Here is a 27,032-nt window from a genome sequence, read left to right on the forward strand (position 1 = left end):
TGCTAATGAAGCACAGGATATGTAAATCCCGGCTTCATTAGCAATTTCGATGTGCTTCATTTTCCTCCCTCTGTCGACAGAGGGATGCAGTCTAGATATAGCCCTGGTGTCCTCTGCAAGCTGCTGGATGCCCTGGCTGAGTCTTCAGTGGCCTGGCCCTCCAGCCAAGTCACAAATACGCCCAGGGTATTGAAGAGTCAAATAAATAAACAGTCTGTCAGCCTTGCCACAGAGTCCTTAAAATTCTGTACGTGGTTCAGTCTCCCAAAAAGCTGCTTTCTCTTCCTGTGGGTTAGGTCACTACCCGTGTCCAGTAGGGGAACCCAGGCCCAGGTATTGCTCCAGGTTCCAATCTAGGGACCCTTTAAACAGCAGCCATGTACTATTTGACTCAGTAAGGGTCTGTCTACACTGCCACCCTCGTTCGAACTAGAGTGGCTAATGTAGGCATTCGAACTTGCAAATGAAGCCCGAGATTTAAATATCCCAGGCTTTATTTGCATGTTTCCGGGCGCCGCCATTTTTAAATGCCCCGTAGTTTGAACTACCTGCCCGCGGCTACACGCGGCACGGACTAGGTAGTTCGAATTGAAGCTCCTAATTCAAACTACCATTACGCCTCCTACAATGCGGAATAACGGTAGTTCGAATTAGGAGCTTTAATTCAAACTATCCAGTCCATGCCGCGTGTAGCCGCGGGCAGGTAGTTCGAACTACGGGGCATTTAAAAATGGTGGCGCCCAGGAACATGCAAATAAAGCCTGGGATATTTAAATCCTGGGCTTCATTTGCAAGTTCGAATGCCTACATTAGCCACCCTAGTTCGAACAAGGGTGGCAGTGTAGACATACCCTTAGTTTCTGCTTGTTCCCCGGGCCTCTTCCCCCCTGCCTCCCTGTCTCATGGTTACGATGCTTAGGTTCTCTCTGTCCCCATATATCTAGCTATGGTGAATGGAGCCAAAAATAAACTCTCGCTATTCCTCAGGTTCCTTTAGCTTTTGTTGTTTCTCTGGTCTCAGCCCATAACTGAAGTGGTAATGCTAGATAGCTTCCTTGTATTTTGGCCACCAGGGCCCTGATTCTCTATTGCTAGCCCTTCTACCCTTGGAGGAGCAGGTCTTTGTGGTTTCCAAAATAGTTTGGTAGATTGTTCTGGAGATGTCTGCAAGCTTGGAGGACTCACTTTAGCTGCTCTTTTCTCCTCAGTTCGTTGCTTCTTGGGGCAGTTCGTAGTAAGGCCTTGTGGCCCCCAGCAAGGAACTTCAAAGCCCAGACGCAATCAGTATATATCTGAATAACACAAACATGTTTCAACATGTGTGCACATCTAAGGCTGTGAGGAAAGCAATAGGCTATTTTATTATATTATTTGAGCAATACTCCATGGTCATTTAAAATGGAAGACTGTATGAGTAAGCGTTTCATGGGCAACCTTAGTTCTGGCTTTTCTTGACTTGTGATTAACTGTGCCACTTAAAACTCTCTCGCTGGCCCTTTTGGGTGGAATTTCTTAGCTTTCTACAATTTCTGCTCTATTTTATTTCATGTGTTAGCTAAAAGAGGCATACAGAGAGAAGTGAGAAAAGGGCTTTGCAGCTCTTCTAGCTTGCCAGAAATACAGTTCGGCATGTCAATTCCATAGTCTGGAACTAAACATCTCTGGAGGGAGCCATGTTAGTTTGTAACTTTGAAAACGAGTCGTCCTGTGGCACCTTAGAGACTAACAAAAATATATGTCCAATATATATATATAATCTGGAACTGTTTGGCTTAGCATGTTGGAATCGTGCCATCCTTGCGACTGAGTACATCTCCACTGCAGCTAGAGCTGTAATTTCCAGCTTGGGTAACAGCTGTGTGCTAGCTTTGATAGAGCTAATGTGCTAAAAAAAAGTGTAGCTGCCGTGGTACAGGCAGGGGGACGAGCTAGCTGCCCCAAGTGCATATCTAGGATCTTGGACAGGATTGTACTCAGGTGACTAGCCCATCCTACCATGCGTGTTGCTAGCTTGATCAAAGCTGGAAATTACGCCTCCAGGTCCAATGTAGACATACCCCAAGGCTCCTGGAAACTAGTTGCCCTTGACTGAAGCCTTAGTTCTCAGGAAATATACCCCTTAACACTTATTATGTAATTTGTATGTTTAAGGATCAGAGTTTAGAATGTGGAACCTATTTAGCACCTGGTTAATCACCATTAAACTACTTGGCACTAGCTACGTTAATGCTAATAATGTTCCAGTTAAGGAACAGTCATTGCATTTCGTGTCATTCAGCTAAACCATTTCCTGGGAATATCTTCCCCTAAACTAGCTTTCCATTTAGCCTGTGTTCCAGTGGAGAAAAACACATTGTGATAAACATAAAATGCTTATAAATATAAAACCTTATCTTTTGTTGTTTGCAGAGGTGCTGTAGCAGTGTGAGTCTCAGGTTATTAGAGAGACAGGTTAGGTTAGAGCGACAAAGAGTCCTGTAGCACCTTATAGACTAACAGATGTATTGGAGCATAAGCTTTCATGGGGAAAGACCCAGTTCGTCAGATACAACAAGGTTTTGCCAAGGTTAGGTTAGGTTAGGTTGGTCTTTTTCTGGACCAACTTCTGTTGGGTGGAAGAGACAAGCTTTCAAGCTTACACAAAGCTCTTCTTCAGGTCTAGGACTGGTACTCCGAGCATCACAGCTAATGCAAGGTGGAACAGATTGTTTAGCATGAATAGAGAACACACACTGTAAGAAATCATTCAAGGTCACATGGCCAACTCACACCTCTGCCCTCAGACAACGGTAATTAAGCAATGTATAGATAGCTGGGTGGCTGTTAATTACAGTCCTAGTTTTACAGTGGGAAAACAGGCTCAAGTAGCCAATGAGGGCCAAAGACAGGGAACCCAGCCTATCACTGCAGATTTATACCAGACCCACAACAGGGCACAGGCAGCATAATGCTCAGTATCACAGCTAACTTTTAGGTGCCCAAGAAATCACTGAAACAACTTGAGTCCATAAAGCCTGGTCTGCATTAGGTTGGTGTAAGTTGCCTTGCATCAAACTATTTGGCTACGTCTAGACTGCCATGATTTTCCGCAAATGCCTTTAACGGAAAAGTTTTTCCGTTAAAAGCATTTGCAGAAAAGAGCGTCTAGATTGGCATGGACGCTTTTGCGCAAAAGCACTTTTTGCGGAAAAGCGTCCATGCCAATCTAGACGCAGTTTTGCACAAGAAAGCCCCGATCGCCATTTTCGCCGTCAGGGCTTTTTTGCGCAAAACAGTTTTTAGCTGTCTACACTGGCTCTCTTGCGCAAATACATTTGCACAAGAGGGCTTTTTCCTGAACGGGAGCAGAATAGTATTTGCGCAAGACCACTGACAATCTTACATTAGATCGTCAGTGTTCTTGCGCAAATTCAAGCTGCCAGTGTAGACAGCTGGCAAGTTTTTCTGCAAAAGCTGCTGCTTTTGTGGAAAAACTTGCCAGTCTAGACGCAGCCTTTGTGCATCTGAATACACTCAGATGTGTCTCTGGCCAAAGTTAAGTACCCTGCTTGCAGTGACAAAGTGAAACCCCCTCCCGGAGAGGCACAAAGCCACGGCCTACCACCAAGTGAGAGTAGAAATGCTGCATAACCTAGATTGACTGGCCTCTGCCACACGATGTCCCACTTGTTCTGACAGTGACCACTCTGGGCACAATTTGAAAACCCAGGGCCCAGGAGTCAGAGATCTGAGGTCACTCCCCAGTCACTCCCTTTAAAAGCCTCGGTGTAGTTTAGAAATGCATTTTGTGGATTGCTCACCTTGGAAAGCACGTCGAGCAGCTCACCTTTGTTGTGTGCAACTATCCAAGCAACCATGCCATCTCCCTGCACTCCACACCACCCTGCTCATAGTTGACAGGGCCGGCACGGAGCACAGGGTGTGCAAGCACAGCGGCAGGGCAGCTGTGGAAGTGTGGGCATCCATCAGCAGATTGCATGGAGGATGCAGGCGGGAATCAGCAGCGACGCCACGTGAAAGATAAGGAGTTTTGCCAAGAATACCTCGAAGCCAGGCAGCACAGCAATGGATCTGGCCCTTCAGTTCTACAAGGACCTGCATGCCACGCTTGCTGGAGACCTCCCCAGCACCCACCCACCACGTCCTTTGCAACTCAAGACAGAGAACCCTTCTGTGAACATCGAGGCGTGGGAGGCGGGAGATGTGATAACTGCGCCACGAACCAGGACGGTTTGGAGACTCCACCACAATCCAGCCGGTCACTCCAGGCAAGCATAGATGGGCCTGGTGAAGGGGAGGGAGCTTGTGTAAGTGCTTGCATGCACTTTGCCTTACAGTGTTTAAAGTTAAAGACGGCACCTGGCTGTTCTCCAAGGGAACGAGAGAAAGGTGTCAGCTTTTCACTGTCTTACTCCGACAAGGAGAGAATGGCACAACCAGCAGAGGCAGAGGTGGTGCCTGCTTTGCATTCCTCCACTTGGGCTAAGAAGCAGAGGGGCATTCAGAGCAGGAGCATTGTTAAGAGGGATGCTGGGTTTTCCTCGGAGAGATCTCAATGAATTGCTGATAGCATCCTCTCCATCAAAGAGACCGGAGGACTGGCTGCCTTATTGCTTCCTCCCCAATTTGGACACTTTCCCACATCTATCCACAATGAGTTCCGCTGATGACATTGCAGTAAATGGGCTTGGATGCCTGGACCCTGGCAGCCTTGGAACACGAGTAGTGAGATATCAGATACCACCCCCACCCCCCGTGGAAAACAGTGCCATTAGTTAATGTCAGTGCCCTGCGCTCAGACCCCTAGAATAGGCATCAAAATTGTACAGTATCATGCAACAGAAAATTCTTCCCTTCCACCACTCAATGTCAATGGTCCATACTCACCATGGCTGGGTTTGAGGGTTGATGCGCTGAGGTGCTGTAAAGCCAAAGGGGCAATGAGCATTTCTCATTACAAATGTTTATGGGAAGAAGGGAAGGAAGTTTTGAAATTTATCTTTCCCTTGACGTTGGGCTTGTCAGTACAATAGTACATCTGTTTGTGTTTACCAGCAGCATCTGGCATAGCAGCCTTGCAGGGTGCCCTCTCCAAGCCTGAAGTGAAAGAAGAAGACAAGGGTGGAAAGTTCTGTGAAATCCTGCAAGAAATCAGACTGCAGTCACTATGCATGGAGGGCCAATACCAACAGTATGGGGAAAGAGAGAGGACAGGAAAAATCCCCAGGCATCCCGACAGGACATGGAGAGGGAATTATACCAGGACATAGTGAGATTTCTCAGGCAGTGAACCCAAATGATACAGACCCTGTTTACCTACAGGTCCTTTGGAATGCCAGACTTCCCATCTTGTGATGTTCTTGAAGAACTACATGATTGCCTGCTTCCTGCAACATCTCACATGGCAACATGGAATGCATGCGTACCCCTGCCAGTGCATGCCATAGGGTAGAAATGAAAACTGCAGCTTCACACGTATTAACTGTGAGAACCATGGCTTGTGTATGTGTAGCCACAATGAACTACATTTGTGCACTCAAATGGACATATATGTTCACTTCTTCTCTACTTTTACATTTTCACACTGTTAATTTATAAGATTGGATAACATTGTCTATGAGATTTTTTGCACATTACTTTTCTACACTGTTTTTTCCCACTCCAAAAAATTGTGTTTCTGGAAAATCAAATGATCTTTATTAGTTCACAACAGATATTGCAGAATGCTTAGCATCAGCCAAAGCAAACGCTACATGTAAATGTACACTGACATAGTTCATAGCTTAAGGAAAATGCACGGTCATATTGCTGAATGTATGGCAAGAATTACACTCAAATTTTCAAGCCCTCGAGCACTGAACACTACTGTGGCTGAACTGTAAAAGTGCTCTTTAAAAGATGTCCTCAACTGTGGTATATGAAGGCACGGACTCCAGCCGGTGCAAGCACGAAATCATTTTATTGCAATATTACAACTATCTTTTTACCCTCTCGACTTCCCAAAAGTCTACATCCTGCTTTTCACAAACTGTGCTTTTTTCACAGTCCCAAACACAGCATTCTCGAAGGTCGTTGACTCAGGCAGATGTTGTTATTGTTGGCTCAGGACTCTTGATTACACGCGTTCCCGCTGACTCTCGGATCGTCCTCCACGGTCTGCAGCTTTTCTTGGTTTTGTCCTTGGGATGCCCTGTCACGCGGCCAAAGCACTATACTTGTTGATTCTCTACACTCAACTGCATAGCTTACACTGGTCTCTTGCGATGGGCCTTGAGTCTGGCTCTTTGAAATCAGCAGAGATGTCTCCTCTTCCAATCTGATGCAGCTTTAACATCCTTGACTCATAGATACTATGCAGGACGCAACACGCAGCTGTAATCATGGGGAGATTTTTCTGAGACTCAAACTAGTGAGTAAACAGCACCAAAGTCCCCACACTCTACCAAAAGCACATTCAGCTGCCATTCTGCACTTCCTGAGCTGGTCAAATCTTTCCCAAGGACTGTCGAGGTGGCCAGTGTATGGCTTAGTAGGTCAGAAGAGCTGGGTCCCCCAGTGTCACTGTTGACATTTCATCATTGCCAATGACAAGTTGTTAGCTGGGAAGGAATGTCTGAACAACCCTGTGTATTTAAAGGTGCTGCGACTTCCCTGACCAGACCACACTGATGTCAGTGAAGTGTCCCTGAAGATCCACCGAGGCTGGCATGACCACAGCCAGTAACACTTTCTGTCGATGTACTCTGGGGCATGGTAGGCTGTCGTCACAATAGGAATATGTGTGCCGTCTGATGCCACTGCCACTGGGAAATGCATCGTTGCAAACCCACCCATTGTGTCCTGCACATTTGGGCAAGAATCGTAGTTCTGCAGAGCGGGAAGTGAACACCTGCATGGCACAGCCCTCGGTGAGCCAAACCCCCAACTGGCCCAGGGCTGTCCACTCAGCAGCTACAATGACTCTAGGAGAGTGACATGAACATCTCTTAGGCAAAGCTTGCAGTGACTTATCCCTCCGGTATGCTGCACCGGCCTGTCTTGGGCAGAGCATGGATTAGGGGCTCCAGTCCTGCACCTGTTTCTTGATCCCAGACCCTTGGACTGGCTCTAACCCAGCTTCAGCCTGTTTCTAAACTCTGACTATGACCCCGATCAGGCTGGTCTGTATATTCTGAACATGGCCAGTCCCTGAACCCTGCTTTCAGCACTGTTCTTAGCTTGGTCCTGAGTCTACGTTTGGCTTTAATTCTTGATACCGATTCTCAACCATCATTCCAACGCCAGGCCTTACCGCCTGGAACTTGGAGACTGACATTTTAGAAACATAAATACCTCAGATTTCTGGGGTCTGGAAGGCGCAACCTGGCTGTGGTGGCCCCAAAGAAGGTCTTTACTCCAGAACTTCCTCAACCAAATTGCCCATCTGCAGACAGAGAATGCCTCCCTGCAAGCTCAGGTCCAGATGCCTCTGGGTCCCTTGGGCATGCTAATTCCCACGCCAGAGCAATTCAGTGGTGACTGCCACAAGCTGCAAGTGTTTATTAACCTGTGCCACTCCCTGCTGCTGCTACTGCAGTCATCCGTGCCCCCAAATGGACAAAGACGCGTGTGGTTATCAGTCTCCTATCGGGAAACGGTGTGGACTGGATGTCACCTCTCCTGGGCCGGCTTGATACTTAGCCACGTTGCGGAGTTCATCCCCTCCTTCTCATCCGAACTGAGTCCACATCACCAACATGACCCTCCAGTTCCTCTCACAATATTTCCTTATGCTAAGATGACATCCTGCATCGAGCTCTGCATAAGAATCAAGGGTCAGCGGCCAGAGCATTGCCTTGGGAAGAGACAGGACTCCACCCATACCCAGCCTAGTGCCAAGGGCCACCACACACCCTCTTTGCCCAGCTTGGGACCAGAGCCTGTGCAGATCAGACTCACCAGGAGGGGCCTCCAAGCACAGAAGTGCTGTTGCTGAAATGGCCGGCAGAGAAGGTGGCCCTTTGGCCTCACGGTGCCTCCACAAGCCAAGCCTCGATGTGCAGCTGGGAAACCACCCTGTCCAGCCACAGCAGCGGGATCACAGCTGGCCATAACATGGAATTCAGGATCCCCTCAGTTGCTGACATGTGCCCCTGTGCCGGTGGACCACTGCCAGCTGCTCCTGCAGAAGTCCCCTCCTGCTTTGGGTCCCAGCCCCACCCAGAGCAAGCTGCGCCCACGTGTGCTGACCGACTCTGGGGTAGCCCATAACTTTAAGGATTTGGCCTTGCTCCAAGCCAGCCAATGGCCCATCTGGAGCTCTCTTGTTCCAGAGCTGGCGGAGGCAGTCGATGGCAGTATGCTTTCCTGCCACTTCTTATGGCATAGCCTTGAGAAGTAGATAGCACAGGCTGGTGACAGCTGTGCCTCTCCAAACAGCCTGGCACGGCCCTACCCTCACTATGTCCGCAGGCCTCCTCTTGCCTCCTTTATTTCCCTTCCTGCTCTTCTGTTGGCGAGAAGCCGGGACAGGCAGAATGGGGCTGGTACATACGAGGCCTATGGCTGTGCTAGTGCCACCCATCAGCCCGGCGCTGAGAGCATGGGGACTATGCCACACTCCCAGCACTCTGGGACTGGCAGGTCTCTATCTGTGCAGCCTGCCCGGTGTGCTGGGGAAGGTGGCTCTCCCGCTGTATCACCCACTTGCCCCGGGCTGGGGGCATTCCAGCTGCGCTGCCCACCGAGCACTCCAGAGCTGGGGCAAAAGGCACTCTGACCGCACCGACCTCCTGGCACTCCATGGCTGAGGCTGGGGGCAATCGGGGGGGTGACTTAATTCCAGTCAGGTACAACGACCTTGCAGATATGATTGATAAAAAGAACACCAGTGTCCCACTGCCACCCAGAACCCGTAGACCCCAGAAAGGGGCAAAGATCCCCTTTGGGCATAGCTACCCATTATCGAAACCCAAGTTCAAGTGCCTTTGAGATTGCCTGGCTGATAATCAGGTGCTCTAGATCCTGTGCTAGAACTCCTAGCCGATTGGGATTTGCAGCCATTGTAGTAAAATCAATATAGAAACCTCCCAGTACAAGTGGTTGGTGTCTGTTATAGACCGGATCAGGTAGATGAGGCAGACGAAACTTTCTTCAGACAAATGAGAGAAGCTTCCAGATCGCAGGCCCTGGTTCTCATGGGGGACTTTAATCACCCTGACATCTGCGGGGAGACCAATACAGCAGTACACAGACAATCCAGGAAGTTTTTTGAGAATGTTGGAGATAACTTCCTGGTACAAGTGCTGAAGGAACCAACGAGGGGCTATGCACAGCCTGACCTGCTGCTCATAAACAGGGAGGAACGAGATGGGGAAGTAGAAGTGGATGACAACCTGGGAAGCAGGGATCTTGAGATGGTAGATTTCAGGATCCTGACCAAAGGAAGAAAGGAGAGAAGCAAAATACACACCCTGGACTTCAGAAGAGCAGACTTTGACTCCCTCAGAGAACTGATGGGCAGGATCCCCTGGGATGCTAACATGAAGGGGAAAGGAGTCCAGGGAGCTGGCAGTATTTTAAGGAAGCCTTATTGAAGGTGCAGGAACAAACCATCCCAATGCGCAGTAAGAAAAGCAAATATGGTAGGCGATCAGATTGGCTTACTGGGGACATCCTTGGTGAGCTTAAACACAAAAAGGAAGCTTATAAGAAATGAAACTTGGACAGATGACTAGGGAGGAGTAGAAATATATGGCTCAAGAATGCAGGGGAGTTATGAGGAAGGTGAAAATGCAATTGGAATTGCAGCTAGCAAAGGATGTGAAGGGCAACAAGAAAGGTTTCTACAGGCATGTTAGCAATAAGAGGGTGATCAGAGAGGGTGTCGGACCCTTACTGGATGAGGGAGGTAACCTAGTGTTAGATGATGTGGGAAAAGCTGAAGTACAGGCAGTCCCCGAGTTACGCGGATCCGACTTATGTCATGTTATGTTATGAACAGGATTTGCTGCCCGTCTCCCTGGTCTGCTGGTTTCCAGCAGACCAGGGAGACGGGCAGCAAAGCCGCGGAGAACGCGGGCAGCGGACAGCCCAGACGCACCGCGGCTGTCCCGCTGCCGGCATCCTCAGAGGCTTTGCTCCCCGTCTCCCTGGTCTGCTGGTTTCCGCAGTATGGGAAGGAGGTGGACTGTAAGGTGGATAGAAAGCTGGCTAGACTGTCGGGCCCAATGGGTAGTGATCAACGGCTCAATGTCAGGTTGGCAGTTGGTTTCAAGCAGAGTGCCCCAAGGATTGGTTATAGGGCTGGTTTTGTTCAACATCTTCATTAATGACCTAGATAAGGGGATGGATTACACCCTCAGCAAGTTTGCGGATGACACTAAACTAGATGGAGAGGTAGATACATTGGAGGGCAGGGATAGGGTCCTGAGTGACCTACACAGAGTAGAGGATTGGACCAAAAGAAATCTGATGAGGTTCAACAAGGACAAGTGCAGAATCCTGCTCTTGGGACGGAAGAATCCCAAGCATTGGTACAGGCTGGGGACCGACTGGCTAAATAGTAATTTGGCAGAAAAGGACCTGGGGATTACAGTGGATGAGAAGCTGGATATGAGTCAACAGTGTGCCCTTGTAGCGAAGAAGGTTAACGACATGTGCATGAGGAGGAGCATTGCCAGCAGATCTAGAAAAGTGATTATTCCCCTTTATTCAGCACTAGTGAGGCCACATCTGGAGTACTGTGTCTAGTTCTGGGCCCCCCCACTACAGAAAGGATGTGGACGCATGGGAGAGGGTCCAGTGTGGGGCAACTAAAATGGTTAGGAGGCTGGAGCACTTGACCTACGAGGAGAGGCTGAGGGATTTGGGTTTGTTTAGTCTGCAGAAGAGAAGAGTGAGGGGGGATTTGAGAGCAGCCTGCAACTTCCTGAAGGGAGGTTCCAAAGAGGATGGAGAGAGGCTGTTCTCAGTAGTGACAGATGGTAGAATGAGGAGCAATAGGCTCAGGTTGTGGTGGGAGAGGTCCAGGTTGGACATTAGGAAAAACGATTTCACTAGGAGGGTGGTGAAGCACTGGGATGGGTTTCCTGGCGGGGGGGGGGGGGGAATCTCCATCCCTAGAGGTGTTTTAAGTCCCAGCTTGACCAAGCCCTGGCTGGGATGATTGAGTTGGGGATGGTCCTGCTTTGGGCAGGGGGCTGGACTTGATGCCTCCTGAGGTCTCTGCCAGCCCTGGGATTCTGGGATTCTAAGCCCCAGTGTAGATGTGCTGCCCTTGCTCAGACCTCTGGCATAAATACCCTGCCCCAGTGCAACCCCCTATTTAGACATTCCACCCTGGGCAAACTGTGCTCAGTGCAGCTTACTTCAGCGTGGACAAAGCCTAGAGGGTTAGAAAGGTGCAAGGCAGACATCTTAGCCAAGCAACAGTTAACAAGCTCTACAAAACGGACAGAAGCCACAGAGGGAAGGAAGGTATTTCAAGGGTGCAGTGACGCACGGTGAGAAGCTAGTCAACAGAAGCTGTGAGTGGGGGAATGTGAGAGTCAGATACACCTAGCAAACATTCTCTAGGCCTGGGTCACTTACTTCCCACCCGGCCTGAAACCCCCCAAACAAACAACCCTAAGCCCCACAGGCGTAAGAATAGCACAGGCAGAAGTCCAGTAGCGGGTGCACTGGGGGCTGTCCAGTTTATTACCCTGAATACAAGTAGAATGACCTTCACTGTGGCTGGGTGACGTGCACATTCCATGCAAGCAACTCAGGGCCCGCAGAGTCTGAGTTTGGGCCCTTGACACCGAGTGGGTGACCTGGGAGAGCTAAGAGAGACTTTCCAGGACCCAAGCAAGTAGTTCCACCCCTAGCCTGGCAGGTTCTGTGCAGCTGAGGAGGTTGAAAGTCTCACGGATGGAGAGCAGCAAGCTGGAGCACATGGAAGTGATCCCCTAGTTGGAGCTCTGCTTCATGATGTTGTCATAACATCTTTTTAAAAGTTTTTTAGATTTTTAAGTCGCAGCTTGACAAAGCCCTGGGTGGGTGGATTGAGTTGGGATTGATCCTGCTTTGGGCAGAGGGCTGGACTTGATGACTCCTGAGGTCTCTTCCATCCCTAGGATTCTATGATTCTATGATTTTCTCACATGGGAGTACCCAGTTGTTAGGAAGAGGACAGATTGTCATGGGGAATTTGGTGGTTAGAAATAGAAATGGGTTTGTGGTGAGGGGGAGAGCCACGTGGTAAATTGCCTGCTTGGTGTAAAGTCTGTGGACATGGACTTATGGGCAATGAGGTCCAGAGGATGCCAAGCTAGAGAGGTTCAACCGGTAACATGATACGAAGCTGTAGCAGGACCTGCTAGTCTATGATGGCAATAGGGCAACTGGCATGAAACTCGTGTGTGTGCGTTATGTGCTCATCTTACCTGCTGCTCAGCTGGCAATTAGCATATTACTCTGGGATTAGGGTTTTATTATTTGACTGGGAAGGTCACAGTTAGACTAAGATTTTATGCTTACAGCCTATTCTGCCCCATTAGCATCAGGGCATTTGTTCTCATATTCAGCTTAACTCTTCATTTTCTTAATTTAATTCTGTTGTTGTCCATTATACACCACTGTTTCACCACAGAGAATTCAATACATGGGTTTTGCTTACGCCTATTTTACCATATATTGCCAACAGTCGGTTGATAAGCGCAGAATTCTGGTGCAACTTTGCAGCCCTGATTCAGCAAAGCACTTGAGTGAGTCCCAAAGTTTAAGCAAGCAAATAACCAACTGATTTGCTGAGTTGGGGCTAATGATAGATAGATAGATAGATAGATAGATAGATAGATAGATAGATAGATGGGGTGTATAGGGAGAGATAGAGGGAATAATGATGTGTAGTCTTTATAGCAGTTTCAAAGATCCCAAAATGCGCAATAGAAACTCATGCTATAAGCCAAATCTGAACTGATTCACTCACTCTAGAGTCTACAGCATGCTGCATAGCTTGCCTTGCAAAAAGGCAGGTGGCTGTGAGGAGAGCAGACGGCTGAGCGTGTCCCAGAACGGGACACAGCAGAGAGCGGCATAACACCTCTCCCCGTGGCACGCTCCGCGTGTCGTACGTTAGGGTTCTGTGCGCTCAGCAGTTCCATTGTGCACATGGTGTCCGTCAGTCGGCACTTTCAGTTCCTGCTCTTCTTCCAGGCTCTCACTAGCATTTTGAGAGTCACCGTCTGTAGGCCCATATTCCGCTCTGCCACCTTCAGGCCAGTCAAAGGACAATAATTTTCCTCCCCAGTAATTGCAGGGTCCCTGTGTTCAATTTCAGGTCCTTTCCCCTTCACAAACGTTGATCTCCCAATGGCAGGCCTATAGTCTCCTTCATTGCCTCTCTGTTTCTTCCTCCCTGGCTGTATCAGGTATGCCACCCTGCCATCCACATACCAGAGGGCGTCATTTCATCTTTGGCCCAGTGCAGCCATTATTCTCTGATTCACCGCAGAAACTCTGGCCGTGACATACAGCGGCAGATTTCCAAGTGTTCAGTATGTTCAGCTGGGGGCCAGATTTTCAAGATGGCCTAGCCACCATTTCTCAATATTATTTACCACTCCACCAACCTTTGTATTATCTGCACATTTTTTCAACAATCGTTTTATCATTTCTTCCAGAACATTGGTACGAATGGTGAGTAGCATTGGTGTCAGACCCAGTCCCTGCAGGATCCCACAAGCAGAGGCCATAGAATCATAAAATCCCAGGGACAGCAGAGACCTCAGGAGTCATCGAGTCCAACCCTCTGCTAAAAGCAGGACCAATCCCAGCTAAATCATCCCAGACAGAGATTTAATAAGGGATGAAGATTCCACTGCCTCCCACCTCCCATTCTAGTGCTTCACCCTCCTTCTAGGGAAATAGTTTTTCCTAATCTCCAACCTAGACCTCCCCCCCTGAAACTTGAGACCATTGCTGCTTGTTCTGCCATCTGCCCCCACTGAGAACAGCCTCTCTCCAGCCTCTTCGGAACCTCCCTTCAGGAAGTTGACGGCTGCTCTCCAATCCCCCCTCACTCTGCTCTTCTGCAGACTGAACAAACCCAACTCCCTCAGCCTCTCCTCAAAGGTCATGTGCTCCATGATTCTATGATTATAAGAACATAAGAACAGCCGTACTGGGTCAGACCAAAGGATGGGGAAGGAAGAGGGGATGGAGTGAGCAGGGCGAGACCTCAGAGAAGGCCAGGGAGGAAGCCGGGCAAGAGTATTTGGGTTTGAGGTAGATCTTACATTGTACTTATATTGAAAAAGTGATCTCGTGGTTGAAAAGGTTGGAGACCCCTGCACTAGAACAATTAACCAGGGATTGTGGTGGATTTCTCATCCCTGAAAAAGTTTAAAACACGACTGGCTGCTTTTCTAAAAGGGGGTGTTCTAAGAAATATTTCAGGGATACACTCTGGGCGGTGTCATGCAGGAAGTCAGTCTAGATGATCTCAGTAGTCCTTTCTGGCCTTGGAGAGCCACATTTTCAAACAGGTCTCTCAACACAAGCACACAGATGTTGCTCTCTGAAGTTGGATTTGTAGGTACAAACAGAATCAGAGGGGCTTGATTGTACTCCCATTCAAATCAATGGAAAGACTGTCTGACATAAATATGCTTGGTCCTGAGCCAGACCGGGTGACTGAAAATCTAACCACTCAGTTTGCGGATGTCACTGTCCAGTTGTGTGCGCTGTGCAAATTTGGCAGGTACCACAGCCTGGCCCTAAGCAGCATACACAGAAAGGTCCCTTTCATCCCTGCTGCAGACACATGTCCACAGTAAGGCTGTGACAGGTCCTTCCAGTCCGGTCACCACAAAGAGAGCTGACTCTTGAGTTTTCCAGTTAGTTTCAGGTCATATCTGTGAATGAAATGCCCCAGCAATCCCCAACACTCATTATCACCCCTGAGTGAAGGCCAGATGGGGTAAACCAAGAGCTTTTCCTGTTCTTTAATGAATAATAACCCCAGATAAAGTTCCCGCGAGTTTGTTCTAAACGTCCGCAGCGCAGTAACATGCGCATGGTGCTTCTGTGCATTGGTGGCAGGGGGTGAATGCACATGGCTGGTTTGCAAGTGGACAGCTTCCAGCTGAGCAAAGTTTCAGTGAGGTGCCAGGCCCTGGCTTTTCTGTGCTGCCACTGAGCGGGTTTAGTGCCCCTCATCAGAGGGGCAGCATCCGACCGAGGAATGGGTTAGCATTTGGGGGGAGCTGACTGTTCAGCTGTAAGAAAGCAGCACTCCAAAATGCCACCCTGCTGAGCCAGTCTGAATGGAGGTGAGACTCCCTGGATAGAGCCCGTTCTGGCAAAACTCAGATCACGACAGCTGAGCCTCACCCACTGGCCTGCAATGCTTCCTCTGGGCCATGCACTGTAATGATGCTGTTTGTCTCTTTGCAGCACCCCTACCCTACAGAGGATGAGAAAAGGCAGATAGCAGCACAGACAAACCTGACACTTTTGCAAGTGAATAACTGGTGAGTGAACTATGGGGACGATGGGATTTTCCTGCCTAGCCTGTGACTTTCACCACGTGGGTAGCAAGATGCTGATTGTCTTGCTCCCTTCTCGGCCATCTCTCGGAATAGAGCTGGCATCCAAGCCCGAGCCCGGTGCCTTTGAGGGTTGTGCGTAGCGTCAGGTGAAGTAGCTCCCAGGGACAAGAGAAGATTCAAACCTGGGCACCTCACAGGCTCAGGCTGGTCCTTAGGCTGAAGACACAGGAATGAATTTGTGTCCCCTCATGCTTAAGCAGAACAGGGACAAAGAAAGAAGCTTCTCGCTACAAATTGGTTCCAAACCATTTACAGTCGTGCTCCAAGGCAATGCAAGAAGGCTGCTGTGGCTCCAAGTGGGCTCAGCCCAGATGTGAATGGCGTTCACCCGTCTCATCAGCCCACCACAGATGTGCCCTTCTCTGGTCAGGTGCCTTCGTTGCTGGAGGGGAGGGGAGACGGTATCTTGCTGTCTGGCCACAGACCGGACTAACAACGCGCTGGAGGTCAGGGCAGAGCTGCATCGCACAGTGGAGGTGTAATCTCAGGGACCAACGGTTCATTTACACTCTCATTTAATAGGCGTGTTTACCCGAAAGCTGGGCCACTCTTTTCCACTTGTCTTTGTTACTCAGCTAATTATAGCTCTGAGGCGCTGTCTCTGCTCACGCCCACGCTCCCGCTAGCTCTCCCAGGCTCTGCCTCCACCCTGAGCCAGGGCAGTGCAGGTACACTCCTTGCTGAGCGAGCAGGAGGAGAAAGAGCAGGGTAGGCCTGGCAGCATCAGTGGTGGCAGAGGCATGCTGAGGGCAGGCAGGGAGGGACTTGGCACACACTGCTTCTCCTTGGGCCACCATGGCTACCCTGCTAGCTCCAGGAGAACCGGTGTGAGTATGTGTCCGGGAGCAAGACAGTCTTACCCCTCGCCCAGCAATATGCAGACCTCAGTGGGGCAGGAGCCAAATTAGTGATTGGCATTACCCAAAAGAGCCACAGGTGGGCTGGAGGGAGGGAGGGAGAGAACAGGCTCTGAGCAGGATGGGGGATATTTGGAGGGGGAGAACTGTCCCTGGGTGGATAGGTTGGGGGGTGGCCTGGGGGGAGCGACAGGCTCTGGACGGCCTGAGAGGGGTGCCTGAGGGGGAGGGAACATCTTGGGTGGGTAGGGGCATGCTGGGGGGTAGAGAATACCCCCTGGCCACCAGTCTCCGGCCCAGGCAATGCTGGGTAAGTCTGCTGGTCTATTCATATTTAAACATTTGGGGGACGGTTACAGACATTGTCCTCACAGCGACATGCTAACCAAGTATCAGTCTATCAACTAATTGGCTAACCGCACAGTAAAAGCCTCCAGATTGGCTAGCAGCTTAGGCTGGTTAATAATCACATCGCACTGCATTTTACTGCCTCTGTCGGAGCCCCGCTGCCCCAGCCTGCAGTGTAGACGGCCATGGTCTCACGCCAGGCAGCTCTGATGCCAGACACCAGCAATGGAATGCCAGGACACAGTGGCTCTTCATGGGGAAACCAGAAGATACAATAGTTTCCAAAAATCTTCTGGACCAAAGCCTGACCTCCCTGCAGTCTGGCAGGGCTTCCGAGGACTTCCCTAGGGCCAGGATCGGGCCTCCCGAGATGACATTTGCTCATAAACTACCAGGAGAGAGAAGAGCCAAAGTCAGAAATACGGGGGAGCCAGAGAACACTGAAAAGCAGCCTGGCCATGGCTGTGTCTCTGGGCTGCCTTTCACGGTAATGGAAGTATAAACCTACCTGTGGGGGGCGGGAGGGGTGCAGGGAGGGCTGCTCAAAGGGACAGGAAGGGCCCATGGGGGCACCCCAGGATACGGAGGGCGGTGACCTCCCCAGTGCTACCACGAGTCCCCTGTGGATTGCACCCATTCATACTAGGGCTGGATTGAGTTCCAACAAATCACATCAGTGCTATGACACCGACACATTCTGAGATTGGTTTCACTACCCAGGTGGTTCAGCTGCGGCAATGCCACCAGTTACGCTGTCGTTACTCCAGATCTGCACCAGCGTAAAACAAAAGTGAACTCACACTCTCCTTAAAACTAACTTCAAGAGAAGTTGGTCCAATGACAGACTCTCTCGTGCCACTCTTGTCTGTCTCTCTCAAACCTTCAGTGTCACCTCATGTAAGTCACTTCTTGGGCCACCTTTGCCGCTGGTGTAGGTGTGTGACGTCCAGGAAGTTATACCAGACGAGCCCTGCAAATTTGTGGATATTTGCTTTCTATCTGCGGTATCCACATCCGCAGAAATGGATGTGGATAGCCGCAGCTCGTGTTTGTGGCTACAGATGTGGGTGTGGATACAAATTTTGTACCTTTGCAGGGCTCTGTATACCAGGGATGAACTGATCCTTGAGTGAAACTTTTAGTTCCTAGAAAAGGCTTCCAGAAGTAAATTTTTTAAAAGTGCCCATGTGACTTAGGAGCTCAAGGGCTACATTTTGTAAAGTGTTTAGGTGCCTGACAAGGCAGATAGGCACTTAGTGGGATTTTCAAAACCTATCAATCAAAAGAAACCAACAAGAACTTTTAATTTCCAAGGCACATAGACACCTAACTCCAAGCTCCTCTGGGCCCCACACCACAGAAGTGGAACCAGACAGACTGTGCTTGAGAGGCCAGAACCAGAAAGTTTGCCTGGAGCTGCCCAGACTGAGGGCAGCTTGGAGCTGGGTTCGCAGGTGTTTTTGAAAACCCACTGGGTTCATATCTGCCTCATTAGATCCTTACGGACGTTGACCAGTCTGGCCCTTGGGCTGTTGGGCTCACATGTCGCAGGGCAGGCAGTCGAGAAGTTGCAGACAAATGAGTAGCCGTAGAAGGCGTTAGGGCAGTGGGATTGTTTTCCCGAGGGTGTTCGCTGTTTAGTTCAGCTCAGAATGTGTGGACGGAGCAGCAGGGCAGTCGTAGGGACGTTGCCGGAGGAGTATTTGGGACCTGGGGAGCATCGGTCCCGGACGTTCAAAGCTCTATGTTCGTTTGTTGCTGCTGTCACTCCGTGCAGAGAATCGTAGACGATTAGGGTTGGAGAGAACTGAAGCAGCCACCTTGTCCAGCCCCCTGCTGAGAGCAGGACCAACCCCAACTCAATCCGCCTGCTGCCGTGTCATGTGCAGCACACGGTCATGCCGGATTGAACCAAGCGGTAGAATGATTACACATGGGAGGATGCCATTCAGAGGGAGCAATGATTAAGTCAATCAAGGGCCAGTATTGCTAGTAACAGCGTGTAAACTCGTCATGGTAGCGGGTATACATTTGCAATCGCACAGTGCTCCCTGCTGGTGAAAGTCCTCATAATGCAATAATTACAGTTGTATTTTTCTACAGTGGCTAATAGCAAACTGCTTCAACTTATAAGGAATTACTTACTTGTGAAATAAGGTAACATTTTCAAAAGCACATAAGGGCTTGTCTACACAGGCAGACAGTTCCGAATCGCTATCCCAGAGTAGCAAATGCCAAACAGCTGTTCTGCACTAACTCCCATTGTGGCCACTCTTATTCTGCGCTGCCTTTGTTCTGTTTAGCTTTCACTACTTCGGAAGTGGATTTAGCAGGAAAAGGCACTCTTAGGGCACGTCTGCACAGCACCGTTATTGCGGAATAACTGACATTATTTCAAAACAACAGAGTGGGCGTCTACACAGCAAGCCGTTCTTCTGAAATACTGTCGAGCTGGAGGACTTCTTACTCCGACTCCTGCAGCCCTCATTTCATGAGTAAGGGAAGTTGAGGGAAGCGTGCTCTTCCTTCCACTTCCTGCTGTGGAGACAGCGCCAAAAGCCAAATGAAGCTATTTTGACATCAGCTACGCAGTTGCTGTAGCTGAAGTTGTGTCGGTTAAGTCAACGTTTGCCCTGTGGTGTAGACGTGCTGTTGGTGTGGAATAAGAATGCCCATTCATGCAGAATAGCCACTGTGCTTTAAAATCACACCCTAGCTTACTTCACAATAACTTCTCTCTGCAGCAGGTTGGGAGCTCAGTTTCCTTCTCAGAAGTGTCTTGGGCATTTTAGGGCAGATTTGTAAAGGGGTTTAGGTGCCTAACCAATGTCCGAAGCACGGATTATAGCCAGGAGAGAGAAGACTTGTCGATATTGCTGAAGGGTGGAGTACAGGGCTGTGAAATGCAGCATGCACCAAACTATGGCTGTCTCATAGCTGACAAAAGGTACCTCATTTGCATTAATGTGGTCCTATTACAAAGCTGCATTCACACAAAGTAGCTTTTGGTTTGCACCAGCAGGGTCTACCCAGGGCAGCTAGAACGTAGCACGTTGGTGTACTCTGCCCAGGCTATGGGGCAGTGGAGGCTGCACGGGCTAGCTACCTTGGGGGCCTAACTCCAAGAAGGTTTGCAGCTGAGAATCCCAAGCAGAGGGTGTTGTCTGTCTCTGGACCATCAGCCAGGTGCACCAGGTCAGCGGCTTATGCGCCAATGGCTCCTTCCTCTCCCTGCCCTTCTCCAGGCCGTTTTCCTCCTGGCTGGTGTAGAGCACTTCGCACTCAGCCAGCCAGCCCCTGAAAATCTCTCTTTGGCATTTCCCTATCCCCAGGCACACAGTATGTATCCGAGGTGACACTGAGCTGCCTAAGTCAGGGCTAAGCGTTCCCCATGGAGCTGAGCAATACCTAAACCCTTGGGAGCCTCATTGCTAGTCAATGGAAGGTGGTCTCCTAAGACAGACAAATGCTTTTGAAACTGTTACCCATTATCAGTAAATGAAAGAAGATATTATTCTAAAACCTCACCGTAATTGTGAACCTTCAGCAATGCAATGTCTCCCTATTTCCCCCCCCCCTCCCCCCCGGGAAGGTTTATCAATGCCCGACGGCGCATTCTTCAGCCCATGCTAGATGCAAGCAATCCTGATCCAGCCCCCAAAGCCAAGAAGATCAAATCCCAGCACCGTCCTACTCAACGATTCTGGCCCAACTCGATTGCAGCCGGAGTGCTACAGCAACAAGGAGGCAATCCCGGTACCAATCCTGACGGTAAGACCGGGGCAGGGACGAGTGAAGTCAGAGTACGTCTGGGTGGGTGATTGTCTTGTCACAGCAGAAAAGCATCAAAAACTGAAAGTGACTGGGAAGGATTTTGTATTAGAATTGCACCCGGTCTGGTGGTTTAAGAAGGCAGGTTACTATCTAGGCAGAATATTTTAGGAACAGGAAAACTGCACCAAACCTGAGGGTGTTGTCCCCAGATGTGATGCTTTGCAGCATAAGAAGCTACATCGGCACAGAGTGGTAGCCTATGTGTATAAAAAGCATACAGTGGGAGCGAAGGTCAGTAATTAAGAATGCTTGTCTGTTAGCAGGCGTGTTGTACATTCACACACATTGCTTGTAGTCTCTGTGGAGAAATGCTTGTTCTGGGGAGAAGACGTCTGAGGTCTTCTTAAATTGTATCCAGTTTCTCACTGTATTTCTGCATGTCCCGGGGACACTCCAGGGCACCCTGTATCAGTTAGTCATGCCCCTTCTGGCTGGAAAACTCTGCTGGAGAAACAGTGAAGCTAGAAACATTGGGTATGTCTACACTACAGTGTTATTTCGAAATATCTAATTTTGAAATAGTTATTTCAAAATAGCTTCTTTCGAAATAACACGTCTACACACAAAATGCATTTCAAAATAGCTTTTTGCTATTTTGAAATAGCGCATCCGTACTGAGTGGACACTGATTCGCATTTAAGGCCGGCTGGAGCCAGGTGGCATCTGACTCAGATGATGAAAATGAACAAAGATCAGCTCACCCTGCTTGGGATCGTTATCGAGAAGAACCCACCCGCAGAATGAAGCCGAGCGCACTTCTTTCTGACACAGCGTTTCCCCATATTCTGCCCCATCTGGTTTTAAATATGTGCACAGAGACAGTTCTACATGGAATCATTTTCACTGACAAGGGTCTCCTGATGCTGAATCGAATTTTTCCCTGGCTGAATTTCATCCAGCATCTCCTAGTCAAATCACTTGTATATCACTAAGGGTATGTCTGCACTTGCAGCCTAATTTGAAAAACGCCCATTTCACTGCCGAGTGTAGACACGGGAAGTGATTCCGGGCTTGTCAATTTCAAACAATGGCTCCCGGACGGGAACATGCAAATCAAGCGCGGGTTATTTAAATCCCGGGCTTGATTTGCAGTTTCGAATGCCTACATTTGCAGCCCTATTTCGAATTAGTCTGCAAGTGTAGACATACCCTAAGTCGTTTCTCTTCCTCCTTAGTATTAACGCCCTGTAGATATTGCTAGGGGATTAGCCTGTCTCATTGGCTATGTCTAGACTACGTCCCTCTTTTGAAAGAGGGATGTAAATTAGACATATCAAAATTGCAAATGAAGCCAGGATTTGAATTTCCCGTGCTTCATTTGCATAATTGTGTAATGGCGTTTTTTCGAAAAATGCTATTTCAGAGTGATATTGTGGTCTAGACATGGTTATTTCACAAAGAAAAGCCTATTCGAAAGATCCTGTAACCTCATTTTTGTTCTCTTTGTTTCTGGTTAGTGTCACCAGGAGTGCTGGATGCTCTTGTCCAAGACAAGTCTGAATTATTTTCAGCCCATATTCCCAATCTTTTTGGATCACTTTTAGATTTTTTTATCAGCACTGATGTGTGCAACTCCTCCCAAGACTGTACCAGGTGGCAATGCACCCAGTGCACGGTTCCGCTTTTGTAACACACGTTGCTCTTTGCCATCTCTCCGATAACAGGTGTTTGGCCAGTTGTGGTGTGGAGGCACAAGGTGTTTGCTCAGTGTTTTGGGGTGATATTGGGCCAGATCCTGAGCTGGTGTAAAATGGTGCAGGTCAGTTGATGTCAGTGGAGCGCTGCTGATTTACACCAGTTGAGGATCTGGCTTATTTTGGTGGTAACCAAGGTAAAATGTGGTCTAGATATTGCAGTGGTGGGTAAGTATAAATGTGTACAACAAAAGGAACATTAAAGTTGCTTAGAAGAGAAACATTAACGAGGTGTAAAGCAGTAGCAAGCTGGTGATGTGAGGGCATCGCTTTCCTGGGACCAGCCTGAAGGGCCTGATGTAATCAAGCAGCCGGAGGCATGTCCCTGAGAGCTTATGTTCTCCTCGCAGACAGCATCAGCCCATGGCAGCTCTGGTACCAGCACCCCAGAAACCTTGTCTCTTGGGCTGGAGGTGTGAAGCACCATATCATCACCCTGAGCATTCGAAAATCACAACCCAGGCCCCCAAAATCATGAGCTTGGCGAACAACTGCGGCCTTTCAAACAAACACGCTAGCTAACTCACTAGCTAACTCATAAAACGTCAGGGTCTCTGGTTCCTGAGCCTTTCGGGTGCTCTGGAGTCGCGTTGTCAGGGTTTTCTCCTCAGCCACAAGGGCTAGAAGGAGCGCTTCGACTCTCACCCCCAGCAGAGACTGACTCCAGCCGAAGGGGCTTCGGGAGCACCAAACACTGAAGGCACAGGCCACACTGGTGAGATTCAGCAGCACTGTCAGATGTCAGGTGCACATAGCCCTGTCATGACTCTTGATTTAGCCAGAAGGCTTCTGCTTTCAGCTGCCTTCAGAGTGGCCACTTCTGAGGAGCATAAATCTGGCGAGCTGCAGAAGTGCACTCGGCTTCATCTCCACGGCTCGAGGCGGGCGCTCCATGCTTAGACGTGGAGCTCTGCTTAGAGGGTCACTAGACTCACTTCTCCCTGGACAGAGCTGGGATCAGGGATCGGCAGCAAGAGCAGCATGGCCAAGTCAGGCAAGGAGCAGCTAGCTAGGCATGTGGCAGCCTCATCCTCCTCCCAGGCAGGGAAGCGGCAGCCACCATCAAGGGCCAGTAGCAGAAACCCAGCCACTGCCTTCCTGTCCAGCCCTTGGCCAAGGAGCAGCAAGGCCAGAGTCTCAAGAAACTATGTTCCCAACATTCCTTCCAGGCTGCAGTTTTATCAGGCACCATCTGACCGTTAGAACATTTTATATCATTTATGTAAATAGAGAAAATATGCAAATCCATCCACAAAGCGTTAAAATCTCCAGAATTGCAAAACGTCAGCTTCAGCATGCATGCAAGTTTGTAAATTTGCCCCTCTGCCCCCTTGTGCCGCTGTTTTCCCAGCTGTAAAGTCTGCCTAGTAATAATGCCCAGTGTTGGAAAACTCTCTTAGACCCCGGATACAGGTTCCATGCATGATAGCGGTGTTCCCCCACACATCGCACGTCAGATTCAAACCTTGTACTGAAAGTTCAGCTCCTGTGCTGTGTTTCCCGCAGTCACGAGGCGTGCGGCTGCCATTCGGGGTGAGAGTGGGTTAGGTTAAACCGGATGTTGGGTGTTCGCATCTGGTGTTGAACGGGAGGCCTTGTCCAGTCAGCAGGCGTGGGAAAGCAGCATGACGGCACATGGCAGTGCAGTGCGGAGCCAGCAAGCTAAAGAGTGCCAATGTAATTCTTCATCTCAGGTGTTGTTTTCATTTCAGGCTCCATAATCATGGACAACCTGCAGTCCCTGTCTTCCGACACTGCTACCATTGCTATGCAGCAAGCCATGATGGCAGCTCACGACGACTCACTCGATGGAACAGAAGATGAGGAGGAGGATGATATGGAGGAGGAGGAGGAGGAAGAAGAAGAACTGGAGGAGGATAATGAGGAACTCCAGACAACGAACGTCAGTGACCTTGGGTTGGAGCACAGTGACTCCCTGGAGTAGCACAGAATTGAAGGGTCCCTGATTTAGGGTAGAGTAGATGTCTCCGGGAAAGATGTGTGCCTACCTAAATCAGCAGCCTCAGGCATTTTAGAGGAATTTGACATACAAGCCCCTCACATCGCTTTAAAAATTATGTCTGACAAAACCAAGTAATGATACCCTTGCAAAGAGTCCTGCTTGCCTGCAATACATGCAGGTGTGGACAGGTGCGAGTGCACATTAAGAGACCAGGAGAATGTGCAGGGTTATTATTTAAATGAAGGACACATGTTTACAAGGCACATATTGTGGCCAGTTTTTTCTTTTGTTGTTGTTGTTGTTTTTGATAAGAACAAAAAGTGTTTTTAGGGTAAGCTGTTTTCTGTATGACTGAGTTGTTGATGGATGTTATCATGCAATGCCTTTTTTGACATGCAGGTGAGAGGCAGGTCTGTTTTCATTTTCACTGCTTTTATGAAAGATTTATAAATGCAAAAGGATTGATGCTTTTTTAAGTAAAAGATTGTAATGATTATAAATATCTAACTGTAGGGAAACCAGAGTTTGCAAATTTGCAGAATTTAAACGTGACCATTGAACGAATTTAGTGCTGGAGCCACGTAGACTCCTGATTAGTGCTGATTAAATGAATTTCAACTCTTCCGACTTCCATCTCTTCCTGTGCCAGAGTGAGAAGCCCAGGACGTGCAGAAGGGAGACATACATCCACATTGGTGTAAATCAGGCTGATGACTGAGCGCCAGCGTGTGAGCTGAGCAGCTTTTGTAGAAGAACCAAAACCTTAGAAACTTTCAATGTTATTGTTCTCACAAATACAGAGAAACTGATCTGGAAATAATTGGCGTTCTTAGGTTTTGATGAAATGCTAAATTTGCCTTGTCTGAAACAGATTTCAGAATGCTGAAAGCCACCTCATAGTCTGCTAGGTTACAGTGAAGCCATCTCTGGTCTCCCGGCTGTGAGAATTCCTGGATTTCTGGGCTAGAAAACGTTTCTAGAGCTAGCTGGAGTTGCTCCCCAGAGTGTGACACATACAAGTGCCCCTTGCATCACTTCACTTTCTCATCTGGAATCCCCTCCAACTGCCCGCTCGTGCGCAGAGCCTGAAACAAAAACAAAAGCTGCCCTGAGATCAGAAGCTCATTTGGGCTGTTTTCATTGCAGCTGGGCGCGTGCTTCCCAGTGTGGCTAGACAGACACTTGTTAGCTCTGCCCACGTTAGTGTGCTAAAACTAGCAGTGGAGCTGTGCTAGCAAGGGGAGTGACTTGGTGTAGACACTGTAGCATGCATCCACTCAGACCCAGCTGGTACATACTCAGCCCAGGTTTTCACTAGAGAGTTACTTTGAAATAACTCCCCTTATTTCAAATAACAAGCAGAGCGTCCACACGACCACGCCTGTTACTTCGAAATCTGTACGCCTGCTTTCCATGGGAAATAAGGCTGGTTTCAAAAGAGTGATTTTGAAATAGCCGAAGTGCGGACGCTCAGTGGCGGCCTGTCAATACAGGCGAAGTAGGCGGTTGCCTAGGGCACCAAGATAAACGACCGTTGAGGGCTTTGGAGGCAGGGGCGCCGATTGCGCGCCAATCGCGCATTTCGCCTAGGACGCCAGTTGCTGGCAACTCGTCTAGGGCCACTCCTGCAGATGCTCCATTGCTGCCTTTTCAAAATAACAACTTCCCAGAGTCATTCAAAGTAATCACTCCCCAGTGCTTCCTGGGGCTCTAAGGCTACATCTACACTACGCTCCTCTTCCACAAGAGGAAATGCAAATGGAGCACTCCAGTCAAGGTAGCACATCCACATGAAGGGACCCTGCCTCGGACTCTTTTCAAAGCTTCCCTGTAGCGGGGACACGCTATTTTGAAATACTTCAAAATACTAACTCCCGCAATAACTAAGTTCTTTGGAAATAATTTCCTAGTGTAGACACCCTCAGACAGCTAGCCTAAGCTCTCAGCCATGCTGCCTCAGGCACACTGCTATGTTTAGCACGATAGGTTGAGGAGAGCGAGCGTGTTTCTGGCTACCCACACAGGAAGCTGCAGTGTAGACATAGCCATAGGCATGGTTAACAGCAGGAGAGCGCAGCGGAGCCAGAACAGTTTTCTTCACTGAATGAGGAAGAAACCGTTTCATGAAACACTGGCAAAACTAATCACAGATGGAATGTTCCTGAGATGAGAAGCATTTGCTGACCTGACTAGCATAACCAGATTGTGGATATAATCACAGGAATGGCAACAAAGGTCTAGTATTCACACAGTAGGCAGGAATTAAATTCCCCTTAATAGCGTGAGACCACCTCAGAACATCGGTTGGACTCTGTCTCTTCTTCTCTCCACACACCATGGAAGCGAATGGTAAAAGTGAGTATGATCGTGGTGTCCATAATGTTGTATTGACTGAACTTCCAGTCCACTTGTCGGAGAACCATTTCAGTGACAAGCCCGTGGGCAGCAACGTCATGCTGGCTGAGTGACCTTTTGCAAAACCACTGGGGCCTCCAAAGGCCACCGCCGGGGCGTTACTGAGGCTGAGGGCGGATGCCCTGGAATGAACAGATTCCTCCCTGCCAGGAGCTCATAGGGAATGTTTTAACAGAAATTGAAAAAGAAAGCATCTTTATCATCAGTGGCATCGAACAATAGATGTTGCTTCCTTTCCGTGCATTGATGGGATTGCGTTTCTCCTTGGAAAGTTAGGGCAGCTAGAGAATAAGAATTCCATTCCACAATCAGACGACGTTTTAGAACACAAGACAACTGACTTGTA

The 27,032-nt window shown here is 49.0% G+C and overlaps 1 protein-coding gene across 17 annotated transcripts in view; it reads left to right on the forward strand.

Annotated features, from left to right (window-relative positions):
• PKNOX2 (PBX/knotted 1 homeobox 2) overlaps positions 1–24,534 on the forward strand; it is a 339,410-nt gene extending 314,876 nt beyond the window's left edge. For all 17 annotated transcript variants that reach the window (XM_075909457.1, XM_075909455.1, XM_075909456.1 and 14 more), the window contains 3 exons: positions 15,421–15,497; positions 20,373–20,551; positions 24,021–24,534. In XM_075909457.1, the coding sequence (XP_075765572.1) occupies positions 15,421–15,497; positions 20,373–20,551; positions 24,021–24,253 (489 nt within the window). In that variant the 3' untranslated portion in view covers positions 24,254–24,534. The remainder of the gene's footprint in view (positions 1–15,420; positions 15,498–20,372; positions 20,552–24,020) is intronic.
• The last annotated feature ends 2,498 nt before the right edge of the window (positions 24,535–27,032 follow it).

This window comes from Pelodiscus sinensis, chromosome 26 (genome assembly GCF_049634645.1).
Source record: "Pelodiscus sinensis isolate JC-2024 chromosome 26, ASM4963464v1, whole genome shotgun sequence".
NCBI lineage: Eukaryota > Metazoa > Chordata > Testudines > Trionychidae > Pelodiscus > Pelodiscus sinensis.